Source organism: Camelus dromedarius, chromosome 16 (assembly GCF_036321535.1).
Source record: "Camelus dromedarius isolate mCamDro1 chromosome 16, mCamDro1.pat, whole genome shotgun sequence".
Taxonomy (NCBI): domain Eukaryota; kingdom Metazoa; phylum Chordata; class Mammalia; order Artiodactyla; family Camelidae; genus Camelus; species Camelus dromedarius.
Genome location: NC_087451.1, coordinates 10677227 through 10703582, shown reverse-complemented (window position 1 = coordinate 10703582; position 26356 = coordinate 10677227). Strand labels below are relative to the sequence as shown.

The window sequence follows — 26356 nt, the reverse complement described above, 5'->3', positions numbered from 1 at the left end:
AAGTATAGTTAATACTCCAAGTGTGTAATGCTGTGTATAGGTGTATAATGAAGTGATTCAGTTATATATATATTTATATATGTTCCTTTTCAGATTATTTTCTATTACAGTTTTTTTATTGAAGTATAGTCGTTTACAATGTTGTGTTAATTTCTGGTGTACAGCATAGTGATTCAGCTATACATATATATTCCTTTTCATTTATTTTTCATTATAGGCTATTACAAGGTATTGAATATAGTTCCCTGTGGTATATGGTAGAACTTTGTTGTTTATTTATTTATTTTTTGTAGGGGGGAAATAATTAGGTTTATTTGTTTATTTGATTTTTCAACGGAGGTACTGGGGATTGACCCCAAGACCTTGTGCATGTTAAGCATGCACTCTACCACTGAGCTATACCCTCCCCCTCCATCTATTTTCTATATGTTAGTATCTGCAAATCCCGAACTCCCAGTTTATCCCTCCAACCCCCCCGGTAAGCACAAGTTTGTTTTCTATGTCTGTGAGTCTGTTTCTGTTTTGTAAATACATCCATTTGTCTCATTTTTTTGGTTAAGATACCACATCATATGGTATTTTTCTTTCTCTTTTTGGCTTGCTTCACTTATTATGATAATCTTCAGGTCCATTTATGTTGCTGCAAGTGGCATTATTTTCTTCTTCATCTTCTTCTTTTTTTTTTTTGGTAGGGGAGGTAATTAGGTTTATTTATTATTATAGGAAGTACTGGGGATTGAACCCAGGACCTCATATGTACTAAGCATGCACTCTACCACTTGAGCTATACCCTTCCCCCTATTTTATTCTTTTTTATGGCTGAGCAGTATTCTCTTTTCCATTATAGTTTATTACAAGGTATTGAATATAATTCCCTGTGCTATACAGTAGGTCCCTGTTGTTTATCTGTTTTATTTATAGTAATGTGTATCTGTTAATCCCAAACTCCTAATTTATCCCTCCTCCCACCTTTCCCTTTTGGTAACTGTAAGTTTGTTTTCTATGTTTGTGAGTCTATTTCTGTTCATTTGTATCATTTTTTTAGATTCCACATATAAGTGACATCATATGATATGTGCCTTTCTCTGTCTGACTTACTTCACATAGTGTGATAATCTCTAGGTCCATCCATGTTGTTGCAAATACTAAGTATTTTCTGACAGTGAATGAATGAGTGAATAATCAGAAGCCTGTGTGACTATCACTGGGTGCCTGTGAATGACACAGACTCCATTCACCTGGCACATGCAGAACACCCCCTGGGGAGCGTGGGGGCCCTGAAGAAGTGTCCCTCCTGGTGTCTGCCCCGGGAGCTGCGCTGATGGAGGGAGATGGCAGGTGGTGAAGTGCCACCTTGCTGGTCCTCACGGCCACTCAGTGCTCTCTCCCCTCTTCCAGACCACCAGACCACTCTGGGCGCTAGCTGCGATCTGGAAGAGCAGAGAGGGATCCGTGTGGGCTGAAGTTTCCAGAGACTGCCTCATGGAAAAGGGGAACCTGGATCTGGTCTTAAAAGCTGGACAGGGCTTGTTGATGAGGACCAAGGAAAGGTGCACAGGATTGTTCTTTTGCGTCCCTGAACCCATGGCACTGGGGGTAGAGCCCAGCAATGTGTGTTTAAGAAGCCCTGCAGGTGACCCTGGTGCTCCCTGAGTGTGGTGACAGCTGATGCAGAAAAAGGAAGAGGCTTGATCTTTACACGAGAGACTGAGGAGCCGGGAAGTGACCTGGCGTGTTTTAGATGAGTTCTTCTGTTGGCAGCACAGAGAGAAGACAGGAAGGAGACAGGAAGACCGGCAAGGAGGCCTCAAGGGCAGCAGGCTTGGGACACTAAGGATGCTGGCTGGACTAGTGGTGGCTGTGGGAACAGAGAGCAAATCCAAGTGGTCCAGTGAAGGCAGCGTGGACCAGCCTGGTGACACATTTGATCTCGTGCCACACTTTAAGAGCACTCTTCTCTTTAAAATGTTTAAAACCAATTTGTCCCCTATTTCACACGGTATTATATGCTAATTGTGGAAAATATAAGGAAAACAAGGGGGGCACAGAATTCCCCAGTCCATGGCAACTGTTGATGTATTAGCATATTTCCTTCTGCTCCCTTTTCCCGTGCATCTTTATGTTGTTGAAAGCACACCACATGTTATCAGTTTGCCTCCTGCATCCTTTGCTTAACAAAATATCAGAAGCGTTTCCCGACGTGCTTTGAGGCTCTTTTTTATTGTCGCGGGAGTGCCACAAGTTGGGCAGGGCGGCGCTGGCGAGGAAGAAGTCACTGAGGCTCAGGGAGAAAAGGCAACTTGCTCCATGAGCTTCAGACTGTAAGGAAATCGGTTGCCCAACAGCCTGGGTTCTTCAGCTCATAAATTACAAGGGAAAAAAAAAGGGATGGCAAAGGGAACCTGCAGATTAAAATAGACTTTAGAGACAATGTGCAAGACTGAAGTTGAGTGTCCAGGCATGCACATTTGAGTTAAGAAAGACAGGAAAATATTACCGCAGAAACAGCTTGTAGCAGGCACATGGAGAGGGTTTTGGAGCGGCTGGCAGAGTTTTACTTTTTTTTTGGTTTAATTGTATCTATATTCATTTATTTTATTTTTGGGGGGTGGGAATTAGCTTCTTTGTCTTTTTTCATTTTAAATGGAGGTACTGGAGATTGAACCCAGGACCTTGTGCATGCTAAGCACACACTCTACTACTGAGCTATCCCCTTCCCACCAGAGTTTTGTTTCTTGACACGAGTGGTTACAAGGTGTTTGCCTTGTGATAATTTCTTAAGCTCACATTTATTTTGTGCAGTTTTTTTTTCAACTGAAGTATAGTTGATTTACAATGTTGTAAATTTGGGGCAGTTTCCTGTATCTGTTTTATTTTATTTTATTTTTTTTAAAAAAGGTGAGAAGGAAAAAGGAACTTGCTCGAGGACCCGCGTGGCAGAGCCAGGGCCTGAACCCCTGCTCACGGGTTCTCCCTCCGGCTTCATGTGCCATTGTTCTCACCCACCTCCCAGCCCCTAGCCCACAATCTGCAGCTTGCAAGAAAAGCCGCAGATTTACAGCTCATTTTGGTTGACTTGCAGGGCCCAGTGGAGACAGCTTGGGTGAAGAACGGTGATGCCCCTTTGACTCAAACAGGGAAATGCTTAAGGAGGTTGGTTAAGTCAGGAGTGATGGTATCTCAGCCATTTTCCATCATCGTGTGCGGGGAGTGTGTTGCAGGGGTTGGGGGGCGACTTGACCAATTTCTCTCTCCCTGGTTAGTTCAGCAATACAGACACCCAGGCTTCTTTGCGTTTTCAGAACCCTTCTCATTTTCTTAGCCTGACCCATTGGGTTCCTTGAAATTATGTTTTTTTCTTTAATGAGCTCTGTACCCCCTCCCCCATCACCACACACGGACCCCCACCTCAGCCGTCCTTTTCCCCTGACTCCTTCTGATTGCTCTGGAGAAGCCCAAGGAGGCAGTGCCAGGGCCACCATGGGCTATGCTCAGGAGAGGGGACAGTGGATGAGCCCTGCCAATGCTCGGGCCCCTGGAGGGACTCCTGCTTCTCCCAGCCTGCGGTGTCAAGTTTCATCACAGGAACTGGCCCAAGCTTTGATCTTGGATGAGGCCAAGGACGTGAGTGGGAAGCAGGCCTGGCTCTCACCCTAGCCATCTTCCCAGGCGAAGGGGGTCTTTGTGCTTACCTGCTCTTCCCAGAAGGAAGTGGAATCAATTGTTGGGGATCAATTGCTCATAGTCCTTGGTCTCCCCCAGGCAATTCGAGCAAAGCCCTCTAATTGCAGTACACCAGGGTGTTATCCTGCCAAGGAGGAGGGCTCCCCTTTACCTGCTAGAACAGCACCGTCTGGGAGAACTTCCTGCGACATCAGAAATGTTCTAACGTATGTGCTGTTCAGTGTGATGGCCATCAGCCTACATGGTGGCTGAACACTTGAACTGTGGCAATGTGAGTAAGGCACTGGATTTTAAATTTTATTTAATTTTGAATAAGTAAAATTTGTATTTATATTGCCACATGTGACTAGTGGCTACCCTCTTGGACAGTATGGTTCTGGAAGGAGTGGGTCTCTGGGAAGGCCGTACGTGGTCAAGCCGACACGTTTCCAAACTGCCTGCTCCCCTCTGTCCTTTGCGCACCCATGCACACATTGCACCTGTCAGGAAAGCCCCGGATACAATGTCCTTTTATCACAAAGTCCACTGTTTAAATATTCTTATCTCAAGGGAGGCAGAGCTGCTACTGACTGTAAACATGCCCCCACACATGCTTCTCTGTGTCCTTGCACACCTAGAGATAAGCAGGTAAGGAGACCGTTTACCTGAGAAGTCTGAAGTCAGCGGTCACAGGCCTCCCGACCTGGCACCCAACCCGGGCGGGCCTGCGCTCCTCTGTCTGCTCCCCGCCTGTAGGAAGAAAGAATCTGGTGTCGGTGGATGCCTGTAATTGGCAGACAGGCACGCGTGTGTGAATAGGGCCCAGCCACCGGGGTGGCCAGCCCATCCTGGCAGTTTTGACCTTATTTCCTGTTCTGGATTGAACAGCTCAGGGAAAAGGGATTTTCGCCTTCTGCAAGAAGGTGGAGACGAAGGACAGACAGCTTTTGATTTTTTGTTTTATATACGGGTATATTTTTGAGCAAAGTGGGTGTCAGGGCTGAAGGTGCACTAAGGTATTTACCAGCTGAGTTGGTCCCCTCAACCCCACTTTCCCACTGCCGGGCACCTGGGGGTGCTCTGTGATGTTTGTTGAATGAATGTATGAAGGATGGAAGGAGTGGTTTCTGCCTGCCCCAGCACAGACGTCTGCTCATCCTCTCTCGCCTCCTCTTCCTCCCCTGCTGCAAGGGGGAATGTAGGCAAGGCGTCTCCCCTCTCCCCACCCCTTCTTCCCAAGGTTCTCAGATGTACCCTGCATTTTCTGATGCACGAACCTTTTCTGATAGCTGTTTCCTAGTGTGTCACAACCCAACTATTCCAAAAGTCCCGGAAAGTATCCCTGCACAGCCTGCTCCCCCCCAGCCCCATGGCATGTGTGGCTCTGTAGACCATGTGAACAGTCCTCATCAACAGGGGTGTCATTGTCCTCTGGTCCACTCTGTGCAGATGGGGACAGAGCCCCTCTGTGCAGGCAGGATTTCCTGTGCGCGGGTTGCCCTCTCTCTGAATAACCCAAGTAGTGCCCCCTTCTGCCCAGTGATTCACAGTCTCTTCCACGACCCACTGCCTGATTTATGTCTTTACTTATTTATTTTCATCAGGATAAAATACACATAACATAAACTTTACCATTTTAGTTATTTTTAAGTGGCAATTCAGTGGCATTAAGTGTACTTAGAATGTACAGTCATCAGCACTGTCCATTTCCAGAGCTTGTCCGTCATCCCGAACAGAAACTCTGTGCCTGTTAAACAATAACTCTCCATTCCTCTGTCCCCCCAGCCCCTGGTAACCTCCGTTCTAATCTCTGTCTCTAGGAACTTGCCTGTTCTGGGTACCTCATAAAAGTGGTATCATATGGTATTTGTCCTTTTCTGTCTGGCTTATATCACCTAGCTTGTTTTCGGGGTTCATCCATGTTATAGCATGGATCGGAATTTTATTCCTTTTTATGATTGAGTGATATTCCATGGTTCCATCTGTAGAGACTACATTTTGTTTATCTATTCATCTGGTGAGGGACACCTGGGCTGTTTCTATCTTTGGGTTATTATGAATAATGTGGCCATGAACATCGGTGTCTGAATATCTGAATCTCTGCTTTCAGTTCTTTTGGGAATATACCTGGGGGTGAAATTACTGGATCCTATGGTAATTCTGTGTTTAACTTTTTGGGGAACCACCAGACTTTTCCATAGCAGCTGCGCATTTTATGTTGCAATGTACCTTTAAAAAATTCTAAATTTTTTTCCTTTGTCATGAAAACTTAGAATCTACTTTCTTCTTTTTTTTCAATTGACGTATAGACAGTTTACAATGTCGTGTCAAATTTTGGTGCACAGCACAATGTTTCAGTCATACATATGCATACATATATTCCTTTAAGTTCTTAATTTTTAACTACAGAAATAATGCATGTTTGTTGTAAACACTTCAAAGGATGCAGATGTGCATGAAGTAAACAGCAAACCCCTTATGCAATCCTACCTCTTGGATAACTGCTATTTCGTGTCTGGTGTGTATCCACTTGGACGCCTCCCTGGGCATTTCCAAACGTACAAGTATACATGCTGATACTTCAGCAGAAACAGTGCAGTGGGCATCTGGCCCTGACACTTCATTGTTTCATGTCACTCCACGTTGCACCTGAGGGTCTCAGCTGAGGGATGTACCTTGTGTTACATATCAGTTCCTGGATGTTGTGAGACAATTCTCACAAACCTTCCGCACTCACAGCTTTGCACACGTGGGCTGCGATCTCACCAGATCAGAGCCCGTGTGGGGAATGCGAGATGACCTTGGCACTGGGAGTGCCACGCAGCCCAGACCCACTTTCCCCATCAATCTTGGCCTTTCCCAAGTTGCTCTCCACTCCTGGGGCAGCTAAACTAGCTGGGCTGTGAGCTACTTCATGAAGGAGGGCCACCCACCTGGCCTGATCAGGCAGCAGCCTGGCCAGCACGCCTGCCCCTCTGGGAGTCCCCGGAGTCAGCTTCCTTGGAAGTGAGGAAGGAACTTGGGGCTGGGCAGAAAGGTGAGCAGCAGCTGGAGTGTGTGTGCATGTGCGCGTGCGTGCGTGTGTGTCCAGGCTCTCGTAGCAAGGGATGTGCGAAGTTTCTTTTTGGGGCACTGAGAAGAAGCCCGGGGGGCCATCGAGGCATGCAGTCCCTTCACACACTTGGAAAGACCCAGCTTAGGCCTGGCAAAAGGCCACCTTTCAAGCCAAGGACCAGCCTGCCATTTGCCAGCACCTTTCTCTGCAGAGCCCCAGGCAGCTGGTGGGAGAGTACAAAGAGGCCTGGAAAATCCATAAACTGCATAATCAGCCCCTGCATCTTGGCTGCTTGACTCTGTTTATTGCTTCCTGTCCCCGAAAGCCCTTTACAAACAGAGAGGCTTTGAGGGGGGTGAGCTGGACCTGGTGGGTGGCCTCTCCCTGCCAGGCAGCCCACAACTCCAGGATCAGGCGGCTTCCCTAAACACGTCCATTCCTTTCCCCTTCCTGCTGCCACGCCGAAGGACAGAGGGGGTTGTCTGAGAGTGTGAGAGGGCCCCCCAGAGGAGGGCGATCCCCCAGAAGGCTGTTTACTTTGTAATTAACAAAGGACAAGAGTCTCATTTCTACTAGTTTCCTTGAAGGCCTGGAGGTTAAGCTCTAATGAGGTGCAGGAGGGGAGCAGGGTGAAACCTTAGCCTCTGACTGACCCCTGCGAGGTGGGGACGGGAGCAGGGGGTCCTTTCCCTGGGATCTAGGGAGGCTCCTGTTCCAAGGGCTATGAGACTCCCTTAGAGGTGTTTCATTCTTGTTTGTGTTACATTTTTAAAAAACAGATTTCTCCTTGTCCACTGACTTTCCTCCCTTCCCTTCCTTCCACCCTCCCCAGCCTTCATCACTTGACAGCCTCTCCCACCACTGCTGGTGGCTGAGATGTGACTCCTTCAGGGAAGACCTGCAGCCCCCCGAGTTTACCTGGACCCTCACTGCGGGGGGTGCCTGTGAGGGCTGTTGGAGGTACTTCCCACGTATCTGGGAGACACGGGCGGGGGCAGTGGGGGACACATGACATCCACATGGTTGGAGGCAGGGTGCTATTTTTTGGAGAGGGGTCTGCAGGAAGGCAGTCTCCCTGAGCTGAGACTGCCCCTACCAGCCAAAAGGGGTGGGGGGGGGTGATGTCCCTTTTGGACCTGGGGCTCCCACTGTGGTTGAGGTCGGAAGCCCGAGTTCCCACCCTCCCTCTGCTGCCTGTCTGCCTCCTCCCTTTGCTTGGCTTCCCTGACTTAGAGGGCGATTGACCACAAAGGCCCAATTTACCCCTGCTGGAAGGCCTCTCTGAGATGGAAAGCAGGGACGAGCTGGCCTGTGCTCTCTGTGTGGACCTGCCACGTGTGGGGGCCTGGGGTCTGCTGCTGCTTTTCCACAGGGGCCCTCTAAGCTGACTTCCAGGTGGGACCCGGGTGTGTCTGAGCCTGTGCTTTTGGTTGTGCAATTCCGAGCCTGCCCCACCCTCCCAGCTCCTTCCTGAAAGTGAAATGCTACAGTCCTTGCTCAAGAACAAAGGCCCCTGAGCTCAGCCCTGCATGTTAATGATTTTCAAGTGTGGCACTTCCTCCTGCCAGGCCTGACTCACTCAGCTGCTGCCGGTGTGGTTGGGATGGAAACCCAGCCTGAAGAGCTCAGACCTGGACAGGGAGGCCCTGCTGGGTGGGAGCCTGGCCGGGCCTGGGACCCCTGCGGCAGAGGGAGGCATATAGTGGCACTGGTCGGCCCAGCTCTGAGCTGGGGTGCACCCTCGTCTCTTCCATCTCCCTGCTCCCCGCCTACTCCATGTGGCTGCTTCTCTCCTGCTCCAGCTGACCCCACGTTCCTAACCCTTCTGGAGCCTCAGTTACCTTCTCTGCCCCATGCAGAGGTAAGAGGCTCCCATTGTTAGTTGGGGTGACCATGTGGGCTTTGGCACAGAATCCTGACTCGGCCACTGAGCTAAGAGACTGTAGGCAAGATATGCTAGTCCTGTCTCAGTTTCCTACCTTGTAGGATTGTAGCAAGGAGACCATGGAGGCAAAGGGCCTAGCATGGTGCCAAGTGATCCCTGCTCTGGGGCCTGTGCCCAGCCTAGAGCCCGGCTGAACAGAACTGGCTTGTGGAACTTGCCCCCAGCACTGGAAACTGTCAAGTGCTGTGCACATGTAGAGCACCATCATTTGGGGCAGTCAGCATGTTCAGAGTGAGAGAATGATCTATTTTGGGATTTTTAAATGACTGGGATCAGCAGACCTTGGCTAGGATTCGCAGATGTTTCCCACTGTGGAAGTGGGGTTTTCATCCTCTCATTTCCTGCCCATCCTTCCTCTTTGGTTCCTTTGCACAGGTACACAGGTCTGCCCGCACAAAGGTGGCACGAATCCAAATTCACGCTGGGTCTGTGGGCTGTGGGTCTGCTGACCCCCACGGCGCCTCTGTCAAGGATTCATAGACCTTGAAGGACGAGTCTATCATATGTTTGCCACCAGCAAGTGACGCTTCAGCACCAGCCGAATACCTCTTGTTTAAATGGCAGTCATCAGGGAGCTGTGGAACTAAGGAATGTCTAGCTGCTTTTGAAAGTTCCCAGGGTGGAGGATATAGCTCAAGTGGTAGAGCACATACTTAGCATACACAAGGTCCTGGGTTCAATCCCCAGGACCTCCTCTAAAAATAAACAAATAAGTAAACCTAATTACCTCCCCCAAATAAACAATAATAATAAAAATTAAAAAAAAAAAAAGGTCCCAGCAATTCCTGGGTCATCCCCATCTCTTCTCACACACCTGAAGTCTGGGTGACTTGCAACCCACTTGTAGGCTGGGGCCGGTCAGCTACACCCTCTCTCCAACCCGGCCCACATGCCCATTCCGTGACGGAAGAAGGGAGCGCAGGGTCCGCACATCCCTGGCTTCCCGGGAGGGACAGAGCAGCTGCGAGTTTGGGCTTGTGCGGTGACTTGGCAGCGCCTTTGTTTGATGACTGTTGATTAAACCCAGGTGTGCATACCCACTGTTTACAGAATCCTGGTTGGCTCAGGCTGGAATGAAGAAAATGGATATTCAGGGGAGCAGGGAGGTGGCATGGATGATCCAAAAGCCATTTGTTTAGGGCTTGGAGCCAGAGATAAGGTACTTCTGCAGATCTCTGCAAATCAGCCAGGCAGAAATTCTTTTCAATGTGTGTCCCCAGTGTACACTGGCTGCTACAGGGACTAAACAGTCCATGAAACTCATTTCATACACCTGGCGACTATCTGGAGACTCAGGGCAGACACAGGATATTAAGAGTGAAAGGGATCTTGGAGCTCATTTATTCCTCCCTGCCCATTTTCCAGATGGGAACCCGAAGGCCCAGGAGGCACAATGACTTGCCCAAGGTCACTTGGCTGGTTGTCGATGGAGCTAAAACCAGAATCTAGGGCTCCAAACTGCATCACCCTGTAAGGTAGTGGTCCTCACAGATTACTGGGCATTAGAATGATCTGGGGAGCTTGTTAACATTGCAGATTCCCAGGCTGCGGCCCCAAGGATTCTGATTCCATAGTGGGGTGAATATGTGTTAGCAAACCCCTCAGAGGAGTCTCTCTGAGACCGCTGCTATAATGCAGAGAGAATTTTTTTTCTTAGACTGCTGGAAAAGCACACTCGCACTTCCCAAAGCCGTGCGAGCAGGTCGTTAGTTGGGGAGGAACAGGAAGAGATACAGACAGCTCTGGAGATGAGAGCATGAGGGGTTAAACCTAGGTTTTAAAACAGGTTGCAAGTAACTGGTGTACCAGAAGACTTGACAGGCACCCTGGTCTCTTTCCTGTAAGGCACGCAATTTGGATGTGGCGCAGCCCTGGACAACCTCAAGGTCACGCACAACTCCATGTCACTAGCCATAAAATGGCTCTGATAGTGCTAGCAGGTAATAATCCGCAGTACTAGATTATCGTGAGGATTAACACGATGCACGGGAAACACTTAGCCTAGCACTCAGTAAATGGCAGGTTCTCTGATTACACATAATTGCTGTGGCAGGGCGGGGAGGGCAGGCCTCTGCTTAATGTCTTTATAGAATGGACGTCTGCTGAGGATTTCATTCGAGGAATGGGATTCTGGTTCTGTAGCTAAAGAAAGGGTACAGGTCCTTCCAGCCCTGGGGGACTGGGATGCAGCCACCTCCTTCTTCAGAGGCGTCATCATGGTTTGCACCTAGCACAGTGGTGCCTTTCTCTGGCCCTGCTCTGCCCCCCACCCTCACTCATGTCCTTGCACCCCTGGGAGGTTTCAGTGATGGGGAAAGTAACACCGAAGAGGGTGTGTTTCTCTCCATTTTCTAGGGATGGAGACTGAAGCCCCCTGGAGGCAAAGGAGGCTGATTATAGGATCCCTAGGACCTCCTGTCCCCTTCCCCTGACAGATTTGAGGGCACAAGGCCCTTCCCCGAACTCCCTTCTAGGAGCTGGTCCTGCGGGGAACCAGGAAGCCGTGCTTTGGCCAGGCTGTACCACTTCCCAGTTTTGGTTCTGGCCAGATTTGCCGGCAAACCAGGTCAGCCCAAACTCACCCCTCACCATCACTGCACCTGACGCTGTAAAGACCATTTTGGGGCACTTCTGGGGAAGAGAGAGAGGGATGAGGGCCTCATCCAGCCCTGCTGTCAGCCTAGTGAAGGGAGGGGCCTGGAGGGTGGGCCATGGGAAGGGTGAGGGTGCTGTCAGTGCACGTTGGTGTGTGCACATAGGACAGTGCGGCTGTAATTTTAAAAACACAGCTTCCGAGTTGGGTGAAGAGAGGAGTAGGTTCAGTGCCTGGGCTGGATGGGAGGGCTCAGGAAAATCCAAGGGAGGTTAGTGTGTCCCGTGGCTGTGAGGGCCTGGGACAGCTGTGGCACTGTGGGAGTGCACGGTCTGAGGGCACGTGGGTGTGCACCCGCACAGGGAGAGAGCGCTGGCCCAGGGGTCCACGATCTAGGTTCACATCGCACGCAGCTCTGTGGCCACTGAGTTCTGTGACCTCTGGTAACACACCCCATCTGGCAGTGAGAACAGGAACTTTCTTCCTAACTGTGGCGTCTCCAAGGGCATGCGTGGGCTCTGGGGTATGTGGAGTTGAGCAGTGGGGGTGAGGGAGGACCTCGGGCTGGGAGGGGATGCCTGTCAGCTGGCCTCTGGGCACCCCAGCAGTGGAAGGCAAGCTTGGCGGGCAGCTGCACAGATCCAGGAGGGGTGGAGGCGAGGGGCGGGGGAGCAGCCTGTGGTTGGGAAGAGTAGCAGCCCTCGTAAGTGGCTCTAAACAATCCCATCTGCTGTCTGGACCGGGTGGAATTTCTGATGGTGTCCTGGCGGCACGAGGGGGGCCGATGGCCCTCCCAGCCACAGCTGCCGCCTGCTCTTTTGAAGCTGGGGCCCCTCCCCAAGCCCCTGCTCCCAGCCCTGGGTCTGCATTCCTCGGCTGCCAGGGGCGGCACTTCTGAGAAGGCCACCGGCCTGGGTGCCTGCGGGGCCCCGCCCTAGAGGGCAGGCCCCCAGCCCGAGTGGGAGGCCCCATGAAATACTCCAATCACTTGAAGCTTAGCTGGGGGCAGGGTATGGGCAGGGAGGGGGCTCCCTGCTCCACTCAGGGGCCCCAGAGCACCCCTGCCTGAGGTCCTAGAGGCCCCTGAGAAGAGCCTTTGGGCTGCACACTCTCCCCACTCAGGGCCAGATTCAAGATCATAACCAGGCTCTAGACACAGTCTTACTGATGGCTGAGAGTACCCCCTCAGGAAGCCAGCTGAGGAGGTGTGGCTGTCCCCAGTCTACATAGGAGGAAACACACTCAGAGGGAGTCCACTCACCCAAGCAGCGGTGATCCGGATGGAAGCTGAGGTTGGCCTGGAGCTCAAGCCCACCCTTAACGTCGGTGTTCTTACTCAGACTCAGCACCAGTAAAAACCAGCTTGTGGTTTCCCCTCCAGGAAGAGCTTCCTGCCTAGACCCGACCCTGCCCTGCCCTGGGGGGCCCTCCACGCTGTGTTCTGACCTCTGAAAGCCCTGGGGCATCGGCCATCACCTTGCCCACTGGGCCATGGCCCCCCTGAACCCCGCCAGGAGGTGGGCGGGTGTCTGACCCTGAGGCTGGAGGAAGCCCGGCCGGAGGAGGAGGGTGCCTGGTTCCCTCCGAGGCAGGACTGGGAAGGGCTTGCCGAAATAGTCGGGGTGAGAAGGATTGAGTCGGGACTGCAGGGATTACAAAAGTTTTAAAGCCCTGGAGGCTTGGTGGTTTGCTTTTTTCTTAAGATTTTTTCCTATCGTCATTCAATTTTTGTTTGTTTGGTCTGGTTTATTATTGTTTGTTTTTTAATCAGAGAACAGTATAAGGAGGAGGTTAAGAACATGAAGTAGGGAGGGTATAGCTCAGTGGTAAAGTGCATGCTTAACATGCTCGGAAGTCCTAGATTCAATCCCTGGTACCGCCATCAAAATACATAAATAAACCTAATTACCTCCCTGCCCACCTCCCAAATAAAGAGCAGGGCACTGAGGACATTGTTTGGATTCAAATTTTGGCTCTGTCACCAACTGTGTGACCCTACATAAGTTATTTAAACTCTCTGAGTCTTAGTTTCCTTATCTGTGAATTGGGTATAATAATTGCTTTACTGTGGGGCTTTGATTAGATAATGCATGCCAAGTGCTTCGAAAGTGCGTGGCACATAGTAAGAGGCTGTAACTATTATTAAAAAGTAATTCCTGACCCTTGTAGATAATATACATGCGCAAAAAGAACATTTAAAAAATCATTAGCAGCACTGTCACTTGGATGTCCTTTATAGGTTATTTGCTTATTTTATTTTTAAATTAATGAACATGAATCAAAATTTAAAAGATACACGAGGATTTACAGAGAAAAGTTCTCCCGATCTGTCTCTTGTGACCTAATTCTCCGCAGTGGAAACCTATTGTCGGTTTCTTATGAATCCTTTCAGCGCCCTCTCGCTCGCCCTCTCTATACACAGAATACACCCACCATAATGCACTGTCGTATGGAGATTGTACTCACTGTCCTGTGTCTTGTACTGTTCTCCTTAGCAATAGGTCTTAGGCACAGAGACATACAGAGATGCCTCATTTTCTCTGTTTACCGTCGTATAGTGTTCCATTATGTATGTTATATGAATTCCATAGAAATGGAATTCTTGGATCAGTGGGTGGGTGCAAAGTGTGTGTTAGTGTAGGGGAAGGGGGCAGGAGTTGGGACTTCTGTTCCCTGGACCCTCCTCTGCTCACCCTGAGCACCCCTCCCTAACCTTGCTTCCTTGGCCTGGACTCCCTGGGCATGCTCAGATGCTAAATTGTGTGGTGTCATTGACTGACCCCCTGTCCCAGGCACCCAGAGACATCTCCCGTTTCTGTCCAGATTTCAGGGCTCAGCCCCAGACCATGCGGGCTTCAGCCTAACTGCCTGGAGGGGAGGTCCTGGGACGGGCAGCTGGCCCTTCTTTCCCGAGGAGTGGGACCTGGGCCAGCACGAGCTCATCCTTGGAGCCAGCCCAGCTTCCCTGCCTTGCACCTGAGCTGCCAGTAGCCCCTTCTCCCAGCCTGGGCCATTGCACCTGGTCCCAGGTACAAACACATTCCTGTGAGCACAGAGGGGCTTCCCAAGGCTGTGGTCCCCAGGTGGGGTGGTGGGGAGCAGTCTCCTCTCTGTCCACTGAGGTTTGATCTGCCAGGCGTCTGGGTTGAGTGTCCTGGCTGAGCTGGTGGCGTCTGTTGATGGAGAGAGGGATTGTTGTGGAAATAGTCCCGAGCAATTCAGGTAGAGATGGAAAACAGTTGGTTGCCCAGGCAACTGACAGCCTTGGTAGGGTGGAGAAAGGGTTCTTGTAATGCCACGGTTCTGTCTTTCCTTCTGATAGACTTTGCCTGCAGACTCCTTCCTCCTCCCTTGTTTCCCTGACATGAGCACCAGGCACCCTCAGCCTCTCCAGGGGCAACTCTGGCCCATTAGGACTCAATTCAATCCACAGTTACTGAGTTTTTGCTGTGTGCCCTGCTCTGTGCTCAGCTTTGAAACGCAGAGGGGTGGTCAGGCCTGATGGATGTAGAGTGTCAAATCTGGAATCACATCTCCTGGGCTCAAATGCCAGTTTGGCCACTTAGCTGTGTGACCTTGGACAAGATACTCGACTCTTCTGTGCCTCCTTTTTCCTTCTCAAAAGTGGAAATAGCATTGGTAATATGTACCTCACAGGGCTGTAGAGAGGATGACAAGAGTTATTAACACGCCTAAGGCACTTGGAATCATGGTTGGCACGCAGAAGCAGGCCCTAAGTGTTATGTTATCATTATTACTATTATGACTGTCATTCTACCATGATGAGCCAAACAGATGACATCTTGGGTCTTTTCAACTGAAAGGCAGAGTTGACTTCTTGATGGACCTCTTATTTTACAGCAGCAAGCCCAGGGCCTCAGGAAAAAAGATAAACGATGGTGTCCTTAGAACTGAGGCTCTGGGGCCAATCCTTTCATAGGCAAGGGACCTTCCTTTGAAACCTCTTGCGCTAGTCCCTACCCAACAGCCCCCAATGGTTATAGACATGGCAATGGAGGTTGAGGCAAGAGAGAAAAACTAGGAAAGAAAATGTCTTCTTTCACTTTTTTCCTTCTATAGATTTTTAAAAGATATTTTTGGAGGAGGCAGATTTTCATTTTCTGCCCCAGCCTTAAATTGGACTAAATGATGGGGGATGGCCCAGAGAGGTAAGTGGCCAACCCCAGGTCACACAGCCCGGTGTGGCAGAACTGAGTCTGTCCCTCCTTCCCTTCCCCCTCCTCTTCCTCTCAGGTCCCACCACACCTCCTCTTCCCGATAGCTGTGCCCGAGGGTCCTCTCGGCCCTTCCTGACACCCCTGCTCCCAGGAGTGGGCACAGGTGTGGCTGCCCAGCAGCTCTGGGAGCCTGGGGAACGAGGCTGGGCTTTGTTGCAGCCCCAGCAGCTGTGACCGTTTGAGTTTCCATTAACCGGTTTCCGCGCCTTGGGCTGGAGCAGGAGGCTCGGCATTTAAAGGTCACCCGGCTTTTGAAGCTGCAGTGACATTAATAGCTTGGGAAGAAAACAAGCCTGTGCGGGGCAGGAGGACAAGGCGCCTCTGTCAGGGCTGTCCCCTCCCTCCCCGCTGGTTGCTCACACACGGTCCACACACACACTTACACACTCAGACACACACACACACACACACACACACACACACACACACACACACACACACACACACACAGACCCTGACAGCCTCTCTCTGTCTCTGGTCCCCACCTCCTCTTTCCTCCCCTTTTGGGGCCTCTCCAGCTCAGAAGCCAAGAGGATTGGGCAGACTTCCCTGCACCCTGCCCCCATCGCGTCCAAGGTGACAATTGGACAAGGATGCAGCTGCCCCAGGCCCAGCAGCCTCTCCATTAACGCTGCCATTACCCACTTGAGGTTTCCCCAGGACTTAACCATGGTTACACAAGCGTCCCAGGGGTCAGATGACCTCATTCTGGCCCTGCTGGCTTTTGCAGCCTGGATTCCTAATGAGACAAAGTAAGCCAGGGCCTGGGCTTCTCAGACGGGAAATGAAAGGGCTGGCAAGCCGGCTGGCTCTTGCTTGCCAGTTCTAATCACTTGGTTGTGGCTTGCTCAGAGCGCTGGGTTGAAAAGGGTTCTGAGGTTGTGTAGATTCCATAGGACAATGCCTGGATGGATTAGTGATGTCTGCAAAGGACCCAGGATAGAAATTAGTGGCACTTGTGCCCTGTATGTCCTACCTTGGGAATCAATTATTTTTAAACTATTTCAGTCTTGGATTCTACGACCCCTGGGGCGGCTGGGTGGCTCCTCCCCCTTTCAGTCAGCGGTTGGGGGGGTGGCTGATTCTTGAGTTCTTGGAGGGAGGCTGCTCTGTTTTCCCTTTCCTGGGAGGGCCTTGGCCTGAGCCCGGGGACACCACCTAGTGGCCTGGCATGGCGGCGTCCCTGGGCTGGGCCCAGATCGGAGGCCAAAAGGGACAGTAAGTCCCTCTGCAGACTGTGATCACAGCAGTTATAGATAGATCACGAGATCGGGTCTGTCCCCAGTCCCTGGGGGGTTTTCAGAGGAGGGAGCCGGAGGTGTGCAGGGACAGAGCTGGCCAAGGGCAGCCCCACCCTATTCCAGAAGAGTGAAGGGGGGATGAAGGAAAGTGCTGGCAGTATGGGGCCACTGGCCTTCCAACCCCACACCTCCTCCTGAGGCCTCCTGCTCTAACCCCTGCCTTTTGGGTCCTGGTCCTCCAGGGAGGCAGTGGAATATCAGTTCAGATGTTGGCAGGAGCTGACCTCCTGCCCCCTGGAGCTGTCGCTGGCTTGGAAAGAAGACCAGCCTGCCAGCAGCCTTGTGTGCCAGAGAGGAGGCCCTCAAGCCAGGTGGCAGAGGGCTCGGGTGCCTTAACCGTGCCACTGGGCTGCCTTGGCCTTGGTCGTTGTCTGTGAAGTGGGGTAGTAATGCACGCGCTCTACAGATCATAGGTTTGTTGTGACGATTGAATGAGAAGGTAGAGGAGAAAGGGCTTCGGAAATGAAGACAGCGCCTCCCCCTCCCTCACCATTGCTATGAGCCCGAGGAGGAATGGAAGGAAGAGAACCCATAGTTACTGTGCTCCGACCTCTTTCCTCCCCTCCTCTACTTACCCACCCAACAAGTATCTATTGACAGTGCCGGGCACTGTGTTAGGCACTGGGGACACTACAGTGAATAAAGCAAAGGCCTTGCCCTCGCGGAGCCACGTTCTAGTGGGAAGATGGTCAGCAACAAACAAACACATAATCTCTCTGGTGGTCTGTTTCATGAGCAAAACAAAGCAGGGTACAGGTGAGGGAACACTGGCGGATGGGCTGGGTGGCGTTGCCTCTCCAATAAAGTGATGCTTGTGTAGGGATCAGAAGGGAGGGAGGGAGCTGTGTAGGTATTTGGGAGGAGAACATGGCAGCCTGTGCAAAGAATAAGTTCTGAGGCTCCTGGATGGGAGTGTGTGTGACCTGGGGGTGGACTAGCAGGGCTCCGGTGGCAGAGAGGGAGGGGGGGAGAGAGCGAGGGTGTGTGTGCGTGTGCACGCGCTTAGTGTGACGGCAAAGTCAGAGACGGGGCACAGGCAGGACCATGTGGGGCCTGGTAGGCTGAAGTGAGGCTCTGGATTGTGTTCTGAGGACATGGGGAGCCGCGCTGGGAGGGTTGGAGCAGAGGAATGGCAAGACCTCTGGATGAGCAGTCTGCAGGGATGCGATCAGGAAGGCCAGGAGACAGGCACGGGACGGGAGCAGCGGAGGTGTTGAGGGGTGCCTGGATTCTAAAAACATTTCGAAGACAGGGAAGACTGGATTTACTGCAGCTGGGTGTGGGCTGGAAGAGGACTTAAGCACTCCAGGATGACTCCCAAGGTTTTGGCCTGAGCCACATGGAGAAGGCGAGGAGGAGCAGGTTGGGTTAGAAGGAATCGCGAAGTCAAATGACCTGTTACATTGGAGCTGCTGTTGGACATCCAACTGGAGGCAGCAGATCAGATGTGCAAGTGTGGAGGTGAAGGGCATGTTGTCGGAAGACCTCAGGGCGAGAGAAATTTGGGAGCCAGTGTTCAGTGTGTAGATGGTATTTAAAGTCATGGGACTGGAGGAAAGTATAGCTCAGTGGTAGAGTGTTTGCTTAGCATGCACGAGGTCCTGGGTTCAATCCCCAGTACCTCTATAAAAAAATAAAGTCGTGGGACTGGATAAGATCGCTCAAGGTATGAAGGTAGCCCAGGCAAAGGGCCAGGACCTGTGCCAGAGGCCATACCAACCTGTCCCATTGGGTGTTTCCTGTACTCAGGCACCCATATAAGTTCTATCATAACACCCTGTCCAGGTAGGTATTATCCAAGTTTTGACAAATGAGGAAGCTGAGGTTCAGAGAAGTGAAATAATTTCCCCAAGTCACCCAGCCTAACTAGACCCAGCAGACTGGGAACACTGGATTCTGGCTCCCAGTCTCATGTCCCCCACGTGGGCCCTCCCTGACCCTGCAGGAGACTGGCTGCGATGACCTTGGGCGAGGTCGGGAGAAGAGCACTCCGGGCAGCTGGCTCACCTCCCTGGGCCAGGCTGGGAGTGACTCAGGCCTTGGCTGGCTTGCAAGCTTGGAGTGAAGCTGGGCTGTTTACCGCCCCTGCCAGGCCTGGATTCCTTTCCGGGGAGGCCTGGCTCCCTGGGTTCTGGGGGAGGACAGGTGTGGGGTTTCTGCTTCCCAAGCCCCAGGTTACTCACAACCTGAAAGTTTAGGAGAGCCTTTGAGTTGGCCTCCAGAACGTCTAACGGGCTCAGCAGGTTTGATTCGCTTCCTTTTTCAGAAGTCAGGGGTTATCTCCCTCTGTTTCCCCGCCAGTGCCCATCAGCTGGGGTTCAGAGAGTGGTTTCCCCAAGGTCACAAGCCAGTTCTGGGACAGAGCCAACAGAACCCCTCCCTCCCTCCCCCAGTGCTGTCTGGGTCACATTTCCTCTGCTGGAGTGTCAGCCAGGCTGTGCCCAGTCTCCTAAGCCTTTCTGAGGCTTCTTGGCTCCTAGCCCTGCAAGGCTGACTTGGCATTTTGGGCTCTTAGGAAGTGGGTTCCTAATTTTGGCCTCCTCTACGTGCTGGCTGTGTGACTTTGTGCAAGTTACCTAACTTCTCTGAACTGTTTTCCACAGCTATAACATGGAGACGGTAACATCTATCTCTGGAGTTGTACTAAAGATTAAACATGAAAGTGTCTGGAATAAGCTCGTAAACCTAAGTCGCCTGCCTTTAATTTTTTCATGTGTTTTATTTATTTATTTATTTTTATTGAGTCATAGTCAGTTTACAATGTTGTGTCAATTTCTGGTGTACAGCACAATGCTTCAGTCATACAGGAATATACATATGTTCATTTTCATATTCTTTTTCACCATGAACTACTACAAGATATTGAATATATTTCCCTGTGCTATATAGTATAAACGTGTTAATCTATTTTTTCATGTGTTTTAAATTGCTTTTCATTTGAGCTGTGCTGGTTGCAGAAGGCAGCGTGTTGTGCATAACTCTGACCCTGAGGACAGTCCTTTTCCCTGCTCCCAGCCATTCTGGCCAAACCTCAGCCCTGGCCTCAGCCTCTGCACTGGAGTTTGGCAAGGGGTGGGGTGGGGGTCCTCTGAGAAGTGGGGACCGTCACAGTTCCTCCTGCTGTGAATTACAGGCAGACTGGCTTTGGGAGTCTGTGGGTCCATGCAGAGTCCTGTGAAAACGGTGTTTCTGTACATTGAATCCTATTCCCCTGCCTTTCCCATGAGGAGTCATGGTCTCCTCATCCACAGAAGTGCCCTTTGATGGAATATTCTAGGCTCTGCCACTGCTGGCTCTGTGTCCTGGGCATCCCCTTGGTTTTGGGTCTCATCTCATCTGTAATGAGGAACAGGCTATGGGGGCGGCTTAGAGCTGCCAGCTGTTTCCATGTCACGGCAGACACAAAATGTGATTTTTCAAAGCTTTGCCCCCCGGGTAAAGGGAAGAGGCTGCTGGGGCCGTGGTGTCCCAGCTGGCCTCCCCGGGGCTGTGAGGATCAATGTCTCCTTCCAGAAGGCTGATGGGAGTATCCAGATGCTGGGGAAGGATCCCCTGGAATCCCCTGCCCCATCCACTCTGGGAGCAGCTTGGCCCACACACCAGCTGGCCCTGGCTCTTCTGGGGCAGTGGCAGCAACAGTCACGCGGCCAACCACATTCCAGGCAGCACACTGAGGATTATCTTACTTAACTCTCCTTGAAGCCCCATTCATGTAGGTGAGAGATTGGGCACAGAGAGGAGAGGGGACTTGTACCAGGTCCCACAGCTAGGAGGTCCTACAGCTGGGAGCTGCAGAGCTGGAGTTGCATCCTGGGGCCAAGCCAGTGCCCTGACTTAAATGGCAGGAGTGCAGAATGCCTCTCAGGGGCTTCCCGACCCTCAGAGAGGCCCAGAGCCCAAGGGGCCTGTAAAGGGGGCTGTTAATGGGGAAAATGTGGACCCATCATCTTCCTTCTTTGTCTCTCAGGATGGGTCAGGTCCTGGCTTCTTTCTCCTAGGGGCTGCCTTTCCCAAAGTGAGAGCCAGGTCCCTCCATCTCTTTTACTAAGTTACTCAAGGGGCAGGGAGAAGGTGGCTTTACTCCAGAGGTGTAGCACAAGGCACTGACCCCTATGTGCCATGACAGTGGGACAGCAGATTGCAGCCCAGGGCACTGGCTTTTGGGGCCTCCTGAGGGCCTTGTTAGAAGCCTCAGGGCAAGTGTCCAGAATCCAGGATAAAGGCCACAGCAGGGTGGAGTCCCACTTTGGAGGGTGTTCTGGAAGCATCCTCTGACCTTCAGTGTGTTGGGCGTGGTGGGAGGTGTGGGGGTGGGGAGCTGGGGTGTCTAAAGTCAGCTGCGGGAGGCCATGTCACCCTTGGCTACCTTCCTATGTTCATTCTCATAACACATTTCTTGGACTGATCATTTGAGGTCACTTCCCTGTGCTTCTTTGTGAAATGGCTTTGGCCTCTCTGGGCTGGGACTTGCTCATCTGGGAAGAGATGGGGTGAAGGAGGTTGGATAATAAATCCTGCTTCACTCAGTCAACAGACTACTACTCAGGCATTAAAAATGACAGAGTAGATCTATATGTTCTGACATGAGAAGATGGCTACAATAAATTATGAAATGGAAAAAACAATTCGCACAGTAGAATTTATGGTTTGATCACATTTCGGTAAAATAAATCCATACGTATGGTAGTATGTGCATAGAAAAAAGGACCTAGATAGATATACCAGAGTGTTAACAGGTTTCCTCTGAGGGCGGGAGGGGATCATTGTTCTGTAACATCAGTGTCCGGAGGTTGCATGGGGCCCGTGTGTTTCCAGTTTCCTATTCTTGAATACAGCCCGCCTCCCTGGGACTAGGCAGACCCACCCAGCAAGTCCCAGAGCAGAAACCCTGGACTATTTCCACATCCCTCTAAGGGGGTGGAGGTTTGCAGGAAGTTAAGAATCTCAGCATAGCAGCAGCGGAAGGCACTGGAGGAACAATATGAAGTCCCATTTTACCTGTGAGGGGACTGACCTAAAGGGACAGACGGAATCAGTGGTAGTGACAGGTCTTCTGGCCTTCCGCACCCTCTGGTCTAGCCTTCCTTCCATCACCAGTTAACTGCTGAGGTCATGGCCAGGCAGATCATCCCGCTGATTTGTTCACAACAGTGTTTCTCTATCAATTGCCAAAGATTATGACCCCAAGTAGAAAAGAATTTAACATCCTTTGATGGAACAGTCCCTTAAAATAGAGCTGCCACTGCCACTTTTCTACAATTAGCAAATTATTGTACATCTTGGGATAAGCATGAGAAAGTCAGAACTTGACGTTTTGAGACACGTTCAACTCTCAGTTGACTGCACCAACAGGCATGCGACCTTGGTAGTGATTTACATGCCTGGTTCTGAGTGGGCTGCTCATGTTCTGTGGCAGATTTAGTGGAGCTTTGCACAAAGTGGATGCCATGATGGTGGGGCCCTGATGGGGGGAGGTGAGGAAAGCAGAGACTGGATGGGGCTGGAGACCAGAAGGGGAGGACATTGCTTATACAGAGCCCCTCCTGCCCCCGTCCAGTCCTTAGGGATAGTTGGCAGTGGGTGTAGTGGTTAAGGCCAGGGGCTCAGGGGCCATAGTCCTGGGCTCAAATCTCATTTCCTCCACTTCCTCAGGTCTGTGCTTCAGTTCTCCCATCTGCATAAGGGGGATACTAGTACCTACTTCATGATGATGTCATGAGTTAACCCGCGCGCAATACTTAGAATGTAAGCCCTTGCTAACTGGTAAAGAGCAGGGCTGTTGAATTACCACAGCTGGAGAGAAAGCAAAAAGAAGCCGTTCTCCCGTGGATGTGGTAGTTGGGTGGTGGTGTCGCCCTAATTCCTTTTGGCACCATCCTGAGCTCAAGTTTGTTGCATTCGTCCCCTGACTCTGTCCTCCTCGGTTTCAGGTGGGACGGTCCGGTGAGCCTGCCCCAGGATGCTCCGGGGGCGTGGATGACCAGCCGCGCAGCCCCACACGGCCCAGGCCCGGATGCCGCGCCCTAGTCTCCTGACCCGGGGACCCCGCCCGTCGCGGGACTGAGCTGCCCGAGCCCGCCGAGCCAGCAGCGACGGCGCAGGGACCCGGGGGAAGGGGCTCGGCGCGGGCGGGAAGCATTTTCCCCCAGCGGCTCGGCAAGATGACCAGCCTGTTCCGCCGGAGCAGCAGTGGCGGCGGCGGCGGGGGCGGCGCGGGCGGCTCGGCGGGGGCGCGCGGGGCCGGGGGCAGCGCGGCGGCGGCCTCGCAGGAGCTCAACAACAGCCGGCCCGCCCGCCAGGTGCGCCGCCTCGAGTTCAACCAGGCCATGGACGACTTCAAGACCATGTTCCCCAACATGGATTACGACATCATTGAGTGCGTGCTGCGCGCCAACAGCGGCGCCGTGGACGCCACCATCGACCAGCTGCTGCAGATGAACCTGGAGGCGGGTGGCGGCAGCGTCTACGAGGACAGCTCGGACTCGGAGGACAGCATCCCCTCGGAGGTAGGGGCGCGGCCCCGATAATTCACCAGGAGCTCCAACAACTGAACCTCTTAGAGGACTTGGGTTTTATTCCTGTCTGGGTTCTGCCTAGCAAGCAGAACTTATGTCTTATTTGTCCTAGGGAAGCTGTACCCAAGTCAGCCTGTGGCCTGATTATATGGCCAAAAATCATCCAGTCACTCAGCAAACACTGTGCACTTACTCAGGGCTGTGCCAGACACCATACTAGACCAGAGGGTCAGAGGTCATCAGACAAGGAGCTCGTTAAAAATGGAGACACCTGGGCATCACCCCAACATTCTGAATCCCACTTGGTCTGTGTTTGTCCAGAAAGGCTCCTCTTGAACCTCTGGGTATCCCCTTTGGCCAAGTCAGAGTTCCTGCCCTCACAGCTCACAGTCCAGTGGGGACTAGAGGTACGTGTCAGGCAATGACAGCCTGGAGAGGTAAATGTTAGGATGGGGGAACTGAAAGCAGCAGAGAGGAAATGATGGCTGAGAACCAAAGAAAGAGTGAAGAGTGAGAGAAAGGAGTGCAGGCAGAGGGAACAGCTTGTGCAAAGGCTCAGAGGTGAAACAGGGCAGGAGTCCTTAGGGAACTGGCAGCAGTTCTGTTTGTCAGGGTCCTAGAGTGAGCAGAGACCAGGAGGCCTTGTGGCTGAGAAACAGTGGGGCTGTACCCTAGAGCCTAGGGAGCCATGGAAGAGGGATGACACACCAGACTTGCAAGTTCAATTCCTGTGACCGAGGAGTGAGTGATACCCAGGCTGGTCGGTCTCTCCTCTCTCCAGGGAGGTGGGTGGAGGAGAAGGGACCAGCTCGCTGAATCAAGGCCCACCTGCTGGGTGTGGCCAGGCCTCCCTCTGCCCATCCAAGAGTTCAGGATGCATCTTGCCCCCCCAGTCTCGGCAGGACCTGCCATGCTGGGCGCAGAAGGGGCACACAGAGTCTTTCAGCAAGGGAGTCACTGCCTGCAGCGGCATCAGAGACATGCAGCCATGGACAAGACAGAAGGACCCAGCAGATGGGATTCAGCTCTGCTCTTTGGCCCCAGCCTGGGCCAAGCACCATCCCACATGCTTAGCTGCATCATCGCTTCAAATCTCATAAACTTTGTGAAGTGGCATTGTTATTGCCCTCATTTACAATGAGAAGCCAAGACCCACCTGTGGCCTCAGAGTCCTCAACATAGCCCTGCAGGTGGCCATTCTCCGTTACTCTTGCAGAGTAGAGTCCACTTGCCCTTCCTCCTGTAGGGGGTGCTGACTGAGATTTCTCTTTCTAAGTAGAGGAGAAGCTCTGTGGGCAATGACATTTGGCTCATCCCTATGTCACTTGTAGCACTGGGACAGTCACAGCATGTGACAGGCACTCAGGGAATGTTTGCTGAATGAATAAATGCTGCTGTCTTTGCACAGCTTTTTTTTTTTTTTTTTAGTGAATTCTGACTGCTTTATTTTGGGGGGAGGGGAAGTAACTAGGTGCATATATTTATTTTTAATGGAGGTACTGGGGATTGAACCTAGGACCTTGTGCATGCTAAGCGTGCACTCTACCACTGAGCTATACCCTCCCCCCTGCACAGCTTTCTTTAGTCTATTTTCCTGGGAGACCACTCTTTTACTCCGCCTGGATTAGCTAGTGGAGGGAGCTTTAGAAAAACCAGATCTCCTTTGTGAAAAGGAGGGGTAGGTGCATGTGTGTGTGCGTTTGGGGGGGTGTGTGTGTGTATGTTTGCAGATACAGCCTTTAAGTGTGAGCTGGAAGGAAAGTTCTCTGCCAACACTGACCCCTTCCATGGTCTCATTTGTTCTGACAGTCTGGCAGGTAGGATAATATTTCCTCCTTTGTTTTCAGCACCCACAGCCCTGTGAGCCACCACAAAGCGTCACCGATGCCCTACACAAGCCTGCACTGTGTGTGCTTCTGTTTTGCTAAGAATCTTGCTTTCCAGATTGAGCCCCTTCTCAGCACCCCTCCTGGGCTCCCCCCTACCCCCATCTTTGGAGCTCAGCTTGGGCCCATTCATTCCTGACCAGCCAAAAGTGCTTCGGAAAATTTATGAGCGGCAGCTGGAATGACAATAACTGCTGACTGGAAAAAGCCCCCTCTCTGAGGGCTGATGGATGGTGGGCTGGCCCGAGGGGGATCCTTGCCACAGAGAAATATCTCCTGTCAGATCAATGGCCCGGACCTTGGCCCCCGGAGCACCTGGCAGGCATCCATCACCCACACTGAGTGAAGCCAGGAGGCCACAGGACCGAAAACTTCAGCACCTTTCTTTAGAGCCAGAAGAACAACCTCACTGTGGCTGGTGAAACTGGGGGGAGGGCCGGGGAGCCAGACACATGGCTGGGGTTACTCTCCCTGGAGACTCGGATCAGCCTTTCCGGAGTGTGCCTGGCCTGCTGTCTGCCTGGTTGGCGTTTCCTCATTCTGCTCCAGGAGCCTCTGATGCATGTCTGGTTCTTGCAGCCCCAGGAGGCCGCAGGAGGAGCTGGAGGGGCTGAGAGCGGAGGCCTGCTCTCCCTGAATCTGCGGGCCGGCTGCTACAGGTCCCAGTCATACGAACCCCACGCGGCTTCCTTCTGGGAACCACTCCTACTGAGCTCTCCCCTCCTTTTCCATCTCACTCAGATCAGCGTCAGTGGAGACAGGCCAGGCCAGCCACTGAAGGAGGAGAGGCTTGGCCTCCAGGCCCCAGCTTAGAACCCTGTCCCTCAAAGCAGTTGTGTGCCAGGCACCAGCAGTTCACCAGTGAACAGACCTGGACTTTACAGTGTTTTATTTTTTCTCTCTCTCTCTCTGTCTTTTTTTCTTGTGGAAATTTGGGGTAAGGAGAGCAGTGGCCCACAAAGCAGCTACATTCTTCTTTTTCTGCAAAAGCATCTGTTTAAATACTTACCGCCTCATAGGAAAGAACGTTAGTGCATTCCAGGGCAGGAGGCTTCCTTGGGTCAGGCTGGCTGTGTGTGCGCAAAGCATGGCAGTGTGTGTGTGTGTGTGTGTGTGTGCGCGCGCGCGCCTGTGCACGTGCGCATGCTCATTGACCCCCC

At 52.0% G+C, this 26356-nt stretch overlaps 1 protein-coding gene across 3 annotated transcripts in view; it reads left to right on the top strand.

The window, feature by feature from the left end:
- Positions 1-26356, top strand: part of CUEDC1 (CUE domain containing 1) — a 76418-nt gene that overhangs the window by 33437 nt on the left and 16625 nt on the right. For 2 of the 3 annotated variants that reach the window (XM_031468075.2, XM_064494964.1), the window contains exon 2: positions 22726-23301. In XM_031468075.2, coding sequence (XP_031323935.2) covers positions 22957-23301 — 345 coding nt within the window. In that variant the 5' untranslated portion in view covers positions 22726-22956. Of the gene's footprint in view, positions 1-8308; positions 8580-22725; positions 23302-26356 lie in introns of those variants that run through there. The other variant, XM_064494965.1, reaches the window with a different exon arrangement.